This window comes from Mangifera indica, chromosome 5 (assembly GCF_011075055.1).
Source record: "Mangifera indica cultivar Alphonso chromosome 5, CATAS_Mindica_2.1, whole genome shotgun sequence".
Classification (NCBI taxonomy): domain Eukaryota; kingdom Viridiplantae; phylum Streptophyta; class Magnoliopsida; order Sapindales; family Anacardiaceae; genus Mangifera; species Mangifera indica.
In genome coordinates this window covers 6731113-6747078 of record NC_058141.1, presented here as the reverse complement: position 1 = coordinate 6747078, position 15966 = coordinate 6731113, and the positions used below count along the sequence as shown (strand labels likewise).

Genomic DNA, 15966 nt, shown 5'->3' with positions numbered 1-15966 from the left:
AAGGACATAGCTTACTTGTTTAATTAATGCTCATTTTGCCGCCACTTCTTCTTGTATGTAAAAGTGGTTTTTTCACTTGTAAATTTTAGACTCCTTTGATAGTGAAGTTTTCAAGCAAAGCTTTGTAGCTTTTCTTTCTTTATTTGTTCCTTTATCCAATTCATCTTGGAGGAAGAATTAATGGTGGAAGATCCCAAGGTTGGTGGAACTTTCCTTTATACCTTGATTAATTTTTTTGTTACCCTTGAAATCTAAAGTGTAAAGGTGTGAATATGTGTTGTATGCCTCGGATACTTTTCACAGTGTATAATTTTGCAATTTCTAGTTTTTGCCAACAAACTTTGAGACAAGTTTCGAATGCCTTGTTGACTGAGTTATGATTACTATTATATACCATTAGAAAGCTCTTTGAATGTCTTTTCTATTGATATATAATTTGTATGATTTGGAGGTCATTTGACTGGTTAAAAATTGAAAGAAAGTTGTTGTTGTGTCAAATAAATAGTAATTTCTAGAATTTAGTGTGTGTAGTTGCATTGTCTTGATGGAAATGCACCACTTATGATCATACAAAGCTTCATAAGGAGCCATCCCAATACTAGAGAGGAAAATGTTATTGTAAGTAAACTAAATTAGGGGTAAATGGTCCTTTAAGTAAATACATGCTCTCAACATATCTTGAAGGCTTTGGATAACCCTTTTAGATTGACCATCAGTTTGAGGATGAAAGGCAATACTAAAACTAAGCTTCGTTACAAGCTTTTGATGTAAACGTACCCAAAATTTAGAGGTGAAATATGCATCTCTATCTGGCACACTAAATTGAGGAACTCCATGCAATCTCACAATCTCTCGAATAAACAAGTTAGCCAATAGGAACATATTATGAGTGGTTTTCACTCCTAAGATATATATTGATTTGGTTAAATGATTATCCACCACCCATACAAAATCATATCTTCTTTTTGCACGAGGTAAGCCACTCACAAAATTCATGGTAATATGATCCCATATCCATTCAAGAATAGGCAAGGGTTGTAAAAGTCTTCCAGGCCTTTGATATTCAATTTTTACTTGTTAACACACTAAACATTTAGAGACATAATCAACAACATCATTCTTCATGTTTCTCCACCAAAAGTTATTCCTCAAATCACAATGCATTTTAGTACTTCTTGGATGAACGTTACAATTAAACTTATGAGCTTCATTAAAAATTTCTTTTTTCATATTATTATCATTAGGCACATATATTAGTTTTCCAAACCTTAAAATACCATCATTAGACAATCTGAATTCCAACTTAGTTTTACTTCCTCAACAATCTCTAATAATAATGGATCCTCCTTTTGAGCCATTTTAATCCTTTCAATTAATGCTAGTTAAACCTTTATGTTTGCTAGTAAACCATTATAACCAAGTAATACTACAATAACTTCATACTTCCTCAAATCTTCCAAAATATGCTTCTAAGTAGAAATCAAATGTGTTATACCTTCAAATGATTTTCTGTTAAGAGCATCAGCTGCTATATTTTCCTTCCCTAGATGATAATGAATATGACAATCATAATCTTTCACAAGTTTCAACTATCCTTTTTTTCTGAAATTCAACTCTTTTTAGGTAAACAAATACTTCAAGCTTTTATGATCAATGAAAATCTCACAAATCTCCCTATAGAGCTAATGCCTCCAGATTTTTAAGGCAAAAATCTTAGTTGTCAATGTCAAATCATAAGTAGGATAATTTCATTCATAGTTCTTCAATTGCTTAAAAGCATATGCCACCACCTTACCATGTTGCATTAAGATACATCCCAAACCTTTCCTAGATGCATTACTATAAATAACGAAACCACTACTGCTTGTAGGGATAGTTAGCACTAGTGTAAAAACCAATCTCCTTTTTAGTTCTTAAAAACCCTTCTCACACTCCTCATCCAATTGAAATTTGACATCTTTCTTGTCAGTTGATGCAAGATTGAAAAATCCTTCCACAAATCACCTATAATAACAAGTTAATCCCATAAAACTCCTAACTTCTATAACATTAGTAGGTCGTTGCAAATTTACCACAACTTCATTCTTAGAAGGGTCAACACTAATTTTGTCTTTAGTTACCATATGACCCAAAAACGCCACCTTGTCTATCCATAACTCATACTTCTTAAGTTTTACATAAAACTTCTTCTCTTAAAAGATCTACAAAACGATCTTTAAATATTCTTCATGTTCTTCCTCACTCTTAGAGAAAACTAACATATCAAGTCCATAAAAGCTACCAGAGCATTGGTTAACTCTAAAGATATAACTAAAAATTCATAATGCTTATAACAAGTACGAAAAGTTGTCTTTGACATGTCATTAGGCTTAATCTTTAATTGATGGTACCCTCATAGGTCAATATTTGAAAACACTATTGCACCTTATAACTGATCAAATAAATCATCAATCCAAGGAAGAAAATACTTATTTTTAATGGTGATCGAGTTTAGTTGACAATAAACAATACATAATCTCATAGACTTATCTTTTTTCTTCATAAACAATACCGGATAAACACTAAGGCGGATGAATCCTTTATCCAATAACTCTTACAATTGAACCTTTAATTCTTTTAACTCTAAGGAAGCTATCCTATACAGAGCTTTAGAAATTAGAGTAGTCCTAGGTAACAAGTCAATTGCAAATTCAATCTCTCGATTAAAGGGTAAACTAGGTAAATCTTTCAAAAATAAATATAGAAAATTTTTAAGTATCGAAATATCCTTAAGTCTCACCTCTTTATTCTTATTAGCCATCACACAAGCCATAAATCCTCCACATCATTTATTTACCATCTTTCTAGCTCTAACTATAGAAATCAGCCTGTTATAAGAACTTTGTGCCATTTGAAACTAGAATTCTTCCTCTTCCGATATATGAAAAATAACCTCCTTGGTAAACCAATTAATACTAGCATGATACTTCATAAACTAATTCATCCCTAGAATGAAATCAAAGTGATACATCTCTAAGGTTAAAAGATCTACAAGAAATTTTATACCCCAAACACAATCACTTAAAGGAGTAGCAATTAACAAAGCATATTTTAGTGGCTTAAGGGATTTCTCAAAATGACAAGTAAAAACACATGATATAAAAAAACGAGTTGCACCAAAGTTAAATAAAGCTTTAGCTTCCTTATAAAATAGAGATAGTGTACTTGCCATCACATTGTTGGAAGCCTCAACATCTTGCTTAGTCATGGTGAATACCTATCCCTAAGTCTTTGGCTTTTTGTTTTGACCTTAACATTTTGAGTGTTAAAAGTACCACGTCTCTTTGGACAGTCTCTAACCAAATGCCCCATTTGACCACAGTTAAAACAAGCTCCAGTTTTTTTGTGGCATTCTCCAGAATATGCTCCACCATAAAAGCTACAAAGTGATGTTGCATTATTCTAAAAAGATGCCTCTCTAACAGGTTTTTAGATAAACCATGAGTATTTTAAGGTTGAAAAGAACCAACTCGTCTGCTTGAACCATTAAAACCACCTTGTTTGTGACTACCACCATGCTTAAATTGCTTACTTAACTTGTCCTGAGCATTTTGAGACTCAGCTAAATATCTATCTGTTATCATTGTTGAATCAACCATATCAACATAACTATTCAACTTAAGAATAGATAATTGACTCTTGATAACTGGTTTTAAATCTCAAAGGAAATTCGACAATGACTTTTTCACAAATGTTCCAAACCTAGGACAAACATCATATTAGATCGTGTCCTTCTAGTTTGACTTATTTTCATACCTAGGACAAACATCATAATAGAATATTAAAATTCGAAGATAATGGTTAGGATATATACCTCTCCTATCTGAAATGACAAAACTACTGGACCAAAATCCCATATTTAAAACTAAAATAACAACCATATGTAAATATCTAATAACAACTTGGAATTCAAATCTGGAGCTCAAGAAAGAAGACCGAAAAACCAAGAAACATAATGAAATAAAAGAAGATAAAGTTGATAAGAAAATAATATTTTTACAGTGATATGGACTAGGTGCCACAGAGGGCAATTGATAGATCTAGATTAATATTATTGGGGGATGCAAAATTAGAGCTAGACCTAGGGTATGAAATTGCCTCGCTTGTTGAAGAATAAGCATTACTTGTCTGTGACGGCAATGAGAGTGACAACGATAACTCGTAATCACCAACCTCTTTGTCCTCTGCTCTATCCCAGGAATTTAACCCCACCTGAGAAACAACATATTCAGATAAGTAAATTTTAAGTAGTCAAGCTTTTCAAAAATCATGAGAGAATTTTTTTATTATTATTTTGTCTTTGTAAATGAAATTCAAAGTTGATTTTTGCAAGAAATGAACTGCCATAATCAGAAAGGCCAGCCTTTTATTCAATAAAGAAGCAGTCCTAGCTACTACTGAAACCTAAAAACAAACTGCTGGTTTTAATAAGGACTCTGTTTCAACGCAATAAAAGCTCATTTTGAATTTCCAAGAGGTCCACCATAAATAATAAAAAAAAAAAATCATCATTACCAAGTACTTAGTACTCTACTGGACCACCCAATTGGAGAATACTTGACTTAGGATTTTCTCATTTTGAATGAAGCCACTAAGGAAATAACTAAATTTTACATATTCAGGATATGTATAACACTGGCTTCCTTGCCAACTAAAGTGCCTTGAAGGGTGCGTTTGATTGTAGTTTTATAAGATTATCTTGATAATTTATCTTTTATTCTCTTATTTGATTTATCAATAATAAAATATTACAGTAATCTTCTATTACTAATGCTGACGTAGCAGATAATATAGATAATAATCTAATTACTATTTTCACCTTAGGTATTTAAAGATTACTGAGATAATCTTGAGTTTATTATAATTATATTATTATTTATTAATTTTTTGAGATAAAAATAAATTTATTTTTAATTAATATGAAAATAATATGAAAAATATTTAAAAATAATTATATTCAAGGGTATTTAAGTAAAATAATTTACTAGTAATCTTTTATTATCTTTAACCAAACACAATAATTATTTATACCTACCAAATTTTATCAAACATAGTAATCATTTATACTCAGTAATCTTCTAAGTAATTTATCTTCAAGGTAATTTTTTTATTTTGGTAATAAAATATTATCCAAACCAAACACTCCCAAAGGGTAAAGAAAGAAAGATTTTTAAAAAATTTTGAACCCTAGGTGGAAGTGTTTTTCCCCAAATGGTTTCGGGCTGTGAAGTGAAAACTCAGTGCGCAGGACACAAAGTTACCCTAAAAAGTTTGGATATTCCATACATCCAATGGTTATAAAAGCAACCATTGTTATATGTAAATTCCATATCGGAGAAATATTATTTTATTATTAATTGAAATAATTTAATTATGTAATAATATATAATCATTAGAATTTAAATTGGTATTATTTATTATAAAAGAACAGAATTTGTGTCTTCTATCTTCATCTTTTTTTTCAATGGACTTCTCGTCTCTTATCTTTGTTGAAGGAGATGAAGTTCTTCATCTCCATTAACGTTGTATGTCAAAGAGAGAGTTATGGTGATCACTATTACCATCGCTGGAGAGGGAAGATAATTCTAAGTATTTGGGAGAGAAAAAATAACTTTTTAAAGTTGAGAATAAAAGATAAAATACGAGTTTTCAAAACCTAGAGAAAAAAATATATATATATATTTTTTAATAGTAAAATGATGATTTTCACTTTAACCTTAACAAAAAATTTTAATAATAGTTTATCCATAAATAGGAATTTAAGTTGTTGAAATTTCATGAGTATGTAATTGTCTTTATGTTAAAATTTGGATGGGAAATAGTCCATTGGCCTTATTGAATTTCTTATACCCCTGTGGGATGATTTAATATGAACATACCCAAACTTTTCATAAACCTATTAAAACTTACATATGACTATTAAATACCCCGTGAAATCATTATAAGTCACCCTATCGCAAGAGGGGATTTCAATAGTTCTGGAGTGTTTAAAAAAATAGAATCATCAGGAAGCTACAAAGAAAGAACACCTCTCAAATGGGTAGATTAGCAGGGTGTAAAAATGAATACTTAATACCAAAAAACCAACATTACACTCAACCTCACCAGAAAAGTTGGAGAGAGAGAGAGAGAGAGAGAGAGTTACAGCAATAAAGTGTACCTTCAGGAAATGAGATTCTGGTAAAGCATATTTGAAAGAGCTTAGGGTGTGAAGATGAAGTAGCGATGGAGCACCATAAGCCTCCTTTATTATTCCCTTATGCAAATCATCATCAAAAGGGTGCGGAATTGAGACAGTTTCACATTTTCCTTGGCTGCATTGCAGGTTTTCATCAGAGATTGAACTCCTCGTCTCGGTTCTAGCTCTGATAACAAAATCAAAACAAAAGGGATTTAAAGAAAAGGCAAGGACTTTTAAAGAAAAGCAAAGATCAGATAACATAAAAATAATTTTTTTCAGTTTGCTTTTCACATTAGCATATCCAACTTGTAGTGATATTTTTGGTGTGTGAAACGCTGAGAGGGTAAACAAAAGCGAACCTCTTTGAAGGTTGAGTGGTGTAGTAGATGCATTGAGAAGAATCTGATTCTTTTATTGGTTGTGAAGATGGGTGTTGATAACCCATATCATTTTCTTCATCAACGCATCCATCATGCTGCTCACAACATTGTCTTGTTTGTTGAGTGGAACTTCTATCTGTCATTCACACACAAAAAAGAAAAAGAAAAGATCTGAGTAAAGCTTTTCTTTTCTTACGATGATAATGCATAAATGTGCTACGTCTTTGAGAAAACAGAAAGTTACAATTACAGGCATAAAACATGCGTATCATTCAGAAAAATTGTAGCTATATGAATGGTGATTTTTTTTTTTTCATCAAAAGAAAAAAAAAATACCAATATTAGATTATCTGGAAGGGTAAAGGATAACATTTGATGTCATCTATTTTGGTATCAACTGAGGCAGAAAGAAAGAGAATAATATAATAAATGAAGCGTTACAGCCCATTTCTAAAGGAAATTTTGATAAAAAACGTCAGTGCATAAAATTTTATTCGGACTCGATATAAGAGGAAACTTCATTTAGCAAAATCGCCTGCCTTAAATGCTTAGACAAAATTATGTTTAGTGGATCAAGTGACACACAAGTCTTGAGGTTGATTTTCCAATTTGTGGAAACCAAACTGAGAACTTCAGAATAAGAAAGAAATTAAACGTAAAGATTACAATTTACCTTGTCTTCCCAGCTCACACCTCATACTTCTATACATCTGGTGGGAACAAAAAGGATCCATATAAATCTTTGAAGCTATTTAAAGAAAGAAAAAAGATGATAATAAAATAAAAAGAAATTAAAACCAACCTGGAGATGGCTCTTGACATGTGAAATGGTGAGTCCTTTCACATCCATCATCTGAAGAACAAGTTTAGGAGTAGCTTCTACAGAAGAAACACACTTTATGAGAAGAACAAACAAATACAAGGAACCAAACAAAAGACTAAAAACTGACTTTCATGGCCACCCAGTCTCTCGATGGCGTGAACAAAACAGTGATGAAGCTCAGGCGTCCATCTCAAACGAGGCACCTTTGATCTTATATATTGCCTCACCGCCCCATTCCTCCCACAAGTTCCCATTAGCAGAATCCAAAAGAAAGCTTAAAAAAAATAACAACAATTTTGCTGGAAGTGTCGAGGTTTAAAGAAACAATGGAAGCAGAAGTGCTGTATAAAAAAGAAATGAGCAAATAAGGAAGAGACAGAATGAAAGAAAAAAAAGAGAAAAGATTACGAGAAGAAGCTGTAAATTCCTGAAGGGAGAACTGGTCATCCCTGCACACACAGATTGAGAATCAAAAGATCATAATTATTTATCGCGAGTTTCTGATCTGCCTTCAGCATAAATTATTACCCTGATACCCCCATTAAATCTCAACTGCCCTCCTTTGACCTTTGTTTCTTTTCTATTCTTAATTTCTCCCCCCCTCTCTCTCTCTCTTTCTCTCTTTCTCTCTTTCTCACTCTTCTGTTTTATAAGACAATTTCCAATAATAAGCCAACTTTGCCATCGTCACAACATACTCATATTTATTTATTTATTTATTTATTTTTTCCTTCTATCCACAAATTAAATCAACCTTTTGCCTGTATTACTGCGTGGAGAAAGAGAAGCAGGAGGAAGAGTTTTCATTTTCTAGGACTATTTTACCCTTATAACTTTATATGGAAAAGGCATTGTGACTCTTTGTTTGTTTGTTTGCTAGTGTAGGATTTTTTTGGCCAAAGGACTATTTTCCACCCAAAGTATGCAGTTTTCTCAAGTTTCTTTTTATTAATTTTAAAAATCTCATTTATTCACTTATGAATTATTAAATTTAATGGAACCCTAACTCCTGAAAAATTTATCTCATTTTTCCTCCTAAAATTTCAAAAACTAACAATTTTTTCCCAATTCAGGTTTTAAAAAACAGTATTTTCTCTCTTAAGGTTTTCAATTTTTCAAAGGGGAGAAGGACTATTTCCCACCCAACTTTTGATGCATTCTCAAATTGACATCCACGACAGATGAAAATCTAGTTTTCCCACCCGTGACCAAACTACTGTCCAATTTTTCTGTTAGGGACAGGGGTAAAATCGTTATTTGTTATTTAAAACCTTAAAACTTTTAAATTTAACTGTTTCCCCCCTCCAGGTTTTAAAAACTAATAACAAACCCATCCTCAAAGTTTGAAAAGTTTAGATTTCACTCCTGGGGTTTGCTCCTTCTCCGGCCACCATCGACGGTCGACGCATTCGACCGATCTCCCATCTCCGACTACAAGGATGACGAAGGACGACCCTTCGTCGCCCAGATCTGGACGACGAAGGACGACCCTTCGTCGCCCAGATCTGGACGACGAAGCGTCCAGATCTGGAAGAACAGACGTCGTCCTTCGTCGTCGTGTCTTCCAAATGCGACAACGTCGTCCAGATGCGACAGCGTCGTCCTTCATCAGCGCGTCTTCCAGATGCGACGAGCGACGAAGAGAGACCTTCGTCGAGCGATCTCCCAGATTTGGACGACGAGCGAAGTTTGAAACCGATCTCCCAGATCTGGACGACGAGCGACGAAGAGATCTCCATCTCTTCATCGCACCACGGTCGTCGCACCAGGAGAAGGAAGAGGCCGGTGACGACGCCGGAGAAGACGTCGGGAGATGAAGTTGAAGAATGGGGGTGAAATGCTAGTTTTGAAAGTTATAGGGGGGGTCTGTATTTTGAAAAATATGGAAACCCTAGGTTTGGGGGTGAAAATGTTAGTTTTTAAAGTTTAAAAACTTTAGAGAAGGTGAAAATGTTAGTTTCTAAAACCTAAGGGGGGTGAATGGTAAAACCCTCACATCAATTTTAAAAAATTAAATTGAGGGGTATTTTGGTCATTTCATCTAACAAGGGTAAAATAGATATTTTACCATTTTACCCTTATGCAAACAGATATCATCCATTTTAACAGCTCATGGGTGGGAAAACTGGATTTTCATCTGCCGTGAGTGCCAATTTGAGAATGCATCAAAAGTTGGGTGGGAAATAGTCCTTCTCCCTTTTCAAAGTTAGTTTTTTGGCACCGTTTCTTTCTCTTCGATGACCTCCAGGCGATGCTTCTTCCCCTCCAACGTAACCTCCTTCCAAAGATTATCCTGGGCACAGTAGTCGACGAAGACGATTCATTTTCATCTGTGGACGAAGACAACACGTCTTCGTCTCTGGACAAAGACGACACGTTTTCATTTGGACGAAGACGAGTTGTCTTCATCGACGACAGTGCCCAGAAAAATAGCTGGAAGGAGGTCACACAGAAGAGGAAGAATCGTCATCTGGAGGTCGCCGGAGAGGAATAAACGACATCGAAAAACTAACTCCGAAAAATTGAAAACCCTAAGGGGGAAAATGTTGTTTTTTAAAACTTGGGTTGGGGGAAATTATTAGTTTTTAGGGTTTAGGGTTTAAGGGGGAAAATAAAATCAAATTTAAGTTTGTTTTTAAAAATACAGACAAAATGATGATTTTACTCTTGAAATCGTTAATTTTAACCGACCACAGGTGGGTAAATGAGATTTTTAAAGTTAACGGGGAGAAACTTGAGAAAACAACATACCTTGGGTGGGAATAGGGATGGCAATGGGGAGGGGCGAGGAGGGGATATCAATCCCTGTCCCCGTTACGAGGATAACAAATAATCCTCGTCCCCGTTACGAGGATAACAAATAATCCTCGTCCCCGTTACGGAGATAACAAAGAATCCTCGTCCCTTCCCCGCGAAGGAAAATCCCCTTCCCTTCCCTACGGGAAAAAATCCCTTCCCCGTCCCCGTGGGGAAAAATCCCCTCCCCGTCCTTGCGGGGAAAAATACCCTCCTTATACCCGTAAATATAAATTTTAATTCCTTTCTATATTTCAATAAATAAAATAAATTATACTTTTCCAAAATATCACATGCTACAAGAGTTACAAAATATTCATTGTTATTTTAGTTCAAATACAAAGTTTTCACAAAATTTAACAATATGCAATAATCAATCACTTCATTAGTAGCGCTTCATGTTGATATCATCATTAATTCTTCATGTTGATACAAGGCAGTATTTTAAAAACTAACCTGCAATAATCAATTTTAAAAGCAAAATTAATTTTAAAGCAGCTTACATAGGAAATACTAACAAATTTCTAATTAAAAATATTAAACTAATTAAAATATACTATAAATTATTATATTAATATATTAGATTCAGGGGGGTGGGGTGGGGTGGGGCGGGGACATATGTATCTCCATCCCCGCCTTGTCCCCGATTACGAGGATTCTTTTCATCTTCATCCCCGCCTCTTTCCCCATTTTTATCAGGGAATCTCCTCTCTGTTAGGGTCGAAGAGAGTCGAGACTCTTAAAGTCGGGTCCAAATTGCCGTCCCTAGGTGAGAATAGTCCTTTGGCCTTTTTTTTTTTTTTTAACTCACCTAGCCATCTTCATAGAGACAGGGATGCCCAAACCCTGAGTAGAAATAGTTGTAAATTTTATACTCACCGTCTAACCCCATGAATGCATGAATTCAAACCTACCCTCCTTAGCTATATACTTGTCTATTGACATTAAATTTATTTATAATAAGATAAAATTACTTGTTTCTAAAGTTATGAAATCTTGTTTTATTTTGGGACGGCAAATTGGACCATAGGTGCAGCCAGTAATTGGAGATTAAAATAAGTATGCTTGGGGAAATCTTGTTTTCATTTTCACCATGCGTTTTCTTGTAGGGCAATTCAACAACATATATTGCCCCCACATTTTTGGATCTTTTCTCTTACTTAATTACCAATTTATTACAACTAATATATTTGTCAGATTTCAAAATCGATTTTATATATTTGATTTAATAATATTCTTGCAAGAGGGTTTTTCGTGATTTTATAAAAATAATTTACATATTTAATAGGTTTATAATAATATTATAGAAATTGATTAATTAATTAATTAAGTTAAAACAGCTAAAACTCATTATTATATTCAAACAGGGCGCAGGTTAATGTTAACCTTCGCCCCGGAGAAAGCTTGGTCAAATCAACACTGGAATACCCTAGCTTTATTACTGTGGCCATCATGTCAAACTTTTAATTCTGAAAAAGTCAACTTAAAAGGCAAATAAATTTATACATGAAATAATTCAATTGAAACTTGAAAGCCAAACAAGACAAGTTAAAAAAATTATTTTAAAGAAGAAAAGACCGTCTATTTACTTTATATGCAAAAGAAGACGTATCTCGAGGAAATATCATCAAACGGCTAGAACATGAAAAGCAGAAACACGTAAAAGAGAATACTCATCACATGTACAACTTCAAATTTTTTTTTTTGTGTTTTTGAAATGAGATATTTCAAAAAACGCCATTTTTTGAGTTTGTTTATACAATTTTTAGCACACATTTTTTCATTAAGCAATTACATTACTTTATTAGTTAAATTTCAAAACTACTTTTATCTTCATTTTTATAAACACAAACAACACATATTCCTTTTAACACTAAAACAATAAAAATATTTTCAGAAATCTTACAAATAATTTATCCTAATAAAGGGTAATATTGATCTATACCTCATTTCTTTTGTATTTATTTGTGTAATAATTACAAACAAAGATTGTATACTAAAGTAGTTGATTTACGATAAAATTTAGTAAAGCAGTTAGAAAATTTGTAAAAACAATAACATTTATACTGTATTTTGTTTGTTGAATGTTGTTATATATGTATGTTAAAGTAGTTAGAATACTAATTGATAGTTTAATTGGGACATGGATGTTCACTAAAAATGGTGTTTGTATAAACATTTCCTTAACAACTATATTTTATAAAGAAAAGAAAGAAAATATTCGAAGAACGGGTAGATAGGATTGCCTACTATATATAAGCAATATCGCCTAAATCTTGTAGGTGATCACACCTGTTCCTTTTTCAAGAGAAATCTTGAGTGTATCCAATTTTGCTTAATAATGTAGGTTTATAGGTAAAAATGGAAAAACCCAAATTTATTATTCATTTCAGAGGGAATTAGATTATATGTAATGATAATGTAGTGAAATATGTCGGTGGGAAAGAGAGATCGATCTATATTGATACAAATGCTGATTTCAAAGGATTTGTAGGCAAAATATGCAATTGTCTCATATTTAATTGGAGTCAGACAAATATCTGCATATTTATCGTAGGTGATGCATTAATGAATCCTATTAAGATTGAAGACGATGATGATCTTAAGTATGTGATGATGGAAGCAAGAAGTTTACGAGGATCGATAAAACTTTATGTTACCTAGATTTCTATTGAAGAAAGAGACAATTGACTAGATAAAAAGGTTCATGTGGTAGAAACAAAGAATCATTGTATATGTGACTAGGCAAAACCATAAATTTTCCACAAATATGGTGTGACTCATGGTGATAGAGATAATAATGTTGATGTGGACAAAGAATATAATCTTAAGGATAATGAAGATGATGATGACAACATGAATTGCATACCAAGCATAGACGTTGTGAGAAGTTAAATCAATGAAGGGGTTGAGTCTAGTGCAAGACGTCATGGCTCAATAGATATAGGAGAATATACAAGTCATATTCATAATCCAAATCCGTTCTAGTCGATTCCTAAACCAGTAGTGGATGTTGAGAATATTGATATTAGTAATCGGGAAACATAAAGAGACAACAGTTTAAGAGTAGTAGGCTTTTATGATTCGAAAGTTGAATTAATAGCTTTATTGGGAGATATGCTTTAGAGATAGACATCCAATGGAAAGTTGTTTACTCTAATACGAAATGATATCAAATTAAGTGTGTACATTATCAATGCAAATGGTGGGCACGAGCCAAAACGGAAGAGGATGAAGACTATTAGGTGTTATGTCATTTGGATGATGCACACACTTGTCTAAAGGATCAAATATTACCACATCATAAACAAATAGATGTTAGATCACTAAGAACTATCCTTAAATTAGTGTTTGTGGTAGATCGTATCTATCGACCAAAGGAAATTATCTTTGTCGTGGCAAATAGGTACAAGATTGACATTTCATACACACAAGTGTGGCATGCAAATACGTATGCTATAAATGCATTATGAGGATCTCTTAAGGAGTCTTTCATGCTCTTACCTAATTATTATCATAATTTGAAGCTAAAGAACCTAGGAACTTCTACACATATTGATGTCGATGCAAAAAATAAGTTCCAATTTTTCTTCCTGGTTTTAGGTTGTTTGATAAAGGATTCCAACAATTTTGTCTTTTGGTTATTTGCATTGACGCTTCACATTTGAAGGGAAAATACCTTAGGCCTCTTTTCACAGTTGTTGTAAAAGACAACAATAATCAAATTTATCCACTTGCATTCAGTATTGGTCATAAAAAGGGAATGTATACGTAGACCTCGTTCTTAAGGTACCTACAAATGTGCATTAGGTATATTCTAGACTTGGCCATTATTTCATATTGACATCATTCAATAATTGTGTCAGTGGCAAATATATTCCTACATGCCCGTCATGGCTTTTGTAATAATCATATAAAAGGCAACATGCGTACGTAGTTCAAAAACACCACATATATTGAAAGATTATTTTGATGAGCTATAAAGGTGTATCACCTCAGGGACTTCGAATCTGTCATGACTAAGATAAACTGGGTGAATCCTACTATAACTTTGTATTTGAGCAATATTAATTATGAAAAATAGGCCACACCTACTTTGGAGGATGACAGTAAAACATCATGACAACCAATATGGATGAGTCTTTCAATGCTTTGACAAGAATTTCATGAGCTTTGCTTATAACCATTTTGGTGGAGTTTCTTAAGGGCATAATGCAATATTGGTTTTACAATAGGCAAAACTTAATAGGTATAAGAACATAATTTTGTTAAATTTTATTTAGTTTTGATTACATTAGGTTTGAATTTTTTTTAATTAGGTGATTGATCTCACCCATTGATAACATGGGCGGAGGATAAGATTGTCATATATGTGCATAAATCTATAAATATGGTAGTCAAACTGATCAACATCTATAGATAGAAGTTCATGATACACGACAACAGGTATTCCTTGTTAATATCCTTTATTGGAGATGTGACTGCGGAAAATTTCAACTTTCACAGATTTTATGTACCCATGTCACGGCTGTTGCTCAATGTTGCAATCTATCCAACTGTTTCAGATAGGCAAACATATATTACTCCACAGATTATTTATAGGTGTTGTACCGAGAAGATGTCAATCCGGTTAGTGATCAAACAATTTGGACACCTTCTAATAGGCCACTTATTTATCCATCATAGATGAAACAAAGTTCATCTAGTCGTCCATCAAACCATGCAAGAAGACTATCCCAAGAAAAGGAAGTCTAACCACAAAACTATAGTCGATGTTATCAATCAAGCCATACTCAAATGAATTTTTTAAATCTAGCTCTGGTTCCTGTTGTGGGGTCATCATACCTACAAGGCATCCAATACGATGGATTAGAATATCATGGTTAATTTTCTTTTAACATGGTTGATTTTCTTTAATTTTTTGAATTTCAAACAATTGTATGCCATTATAGTTTATTTACAATTTATGCCAATCACATTTATTCATTTTCTTGGTTTATTTTTTTAAGTAGTTGCTAGTGTGGAAGCATTATTTATGTGGAGGAAAAAATTAATGTTATGTTAATGTTTTTTTGTTAGTTGTGTCAATGTTGTGTTGTAATGGTTTTTATATTTTATATTTCATGATAGTTTTCATTAGTTTATTAGTAAGCCATTATTGAAATTAAGTAAATGAAGAAAAATAATATAACATCGACATATGTTAAAAGAAGAAAATGAAACCAACATATGACCAAAACACCATTAAAATGTTAAAACAGTGAAATGAAACTGACATATTACCAAAATAAGTGAATGAAGTCCATCACCATTGCATGTGAACCCATAATTAAGGGAATTCCTCCAAGTCTACATAAACAACCAAAAGTTTAAATTAATTAACAACTTTGAAAAAACAAACAACAATATTTGGAAGCAAATGAGATATTATTTCTTATCGAATGCCCTTTCATGGTGTATCAACATGATTATATGTCTTCTTAGTAATTGCGAGTGTGCGGACATGAAGTTGAAATCACAATTATGTGCGAGGTTCTTTATAAACATAAGCATAAAAACACCACAGTCTCCCAATCCTAACTTTCATTTTGGCACATCTCGCACACGCCTAAATTTAATTATTGGGATTTTATATGGTAGTGGGATACCCAATCTTATTTGATAATAAGTGCTAGCTAAGATAATGCGAGTCAGACACTTATATGGTCATATCAACCTCTTGAAAGTCACTTTACTAGTTATATATG

At 32.9% G+C, this 15966-nt stretch overlaps 1 protein-coding gene across 1 annotated transcript; it reads right to left on the bottom strand.

Annotated features, from left to right (window-relative positions):
- Positions 1-4039: 4039 nt before the first annotated feature.
- LOC123217792 (putative Myb family transcription factor At1g14600) lies at positions 4040-7943 on the bottom strand. Its single transcript, XM_044638919.1, has 6 exons — positions 7551-7943; positions 7403-7479; positions 7274-7310; positions 6580-6736; positions 6200-6404; positions 4040-4251 (listed from the first exon to the last, which is right to left on the bottom strand). Exons 1-6 carry the CDS (start codon positions 7675-7677, stop codon positions 4051-4053), a joined length of 804 nt encoding a protein of 267 aa, XP_044494854.1. The 5' UTR covers positions 7678-7943; the 3' UTR covers positions 4040-4050.
- Between the last annotated feature and the right edge of the window lie 8023 nt (positions 7944-15966).

Excerpts from the sequence above, each read along its gene's own strand:
- LOC123217792 (XM_044638919.1), bottom strand. The coding sequence starts at position 7,677 with ATGGGAACTTGTGGGAGGAATGGGGCGGTGAGGCAATATATAAGATCA. Across the intron at positions 7,311-7,402 it reads ATGTCAAGAGCCATCTCCAG|ATGTATAGAAGTATGAGGTG; the intron begins GTTGGTTTTAAT and ends TGTTCCCACCAG. Across the intron at positions 6,405-6,579 it reads ACCACTCAACCTTCAAAGAG|AGCTAGAACCGAGACGAGGA; the intron begins GTTCGCTTTTGT and ends TTTTGTTATCAG.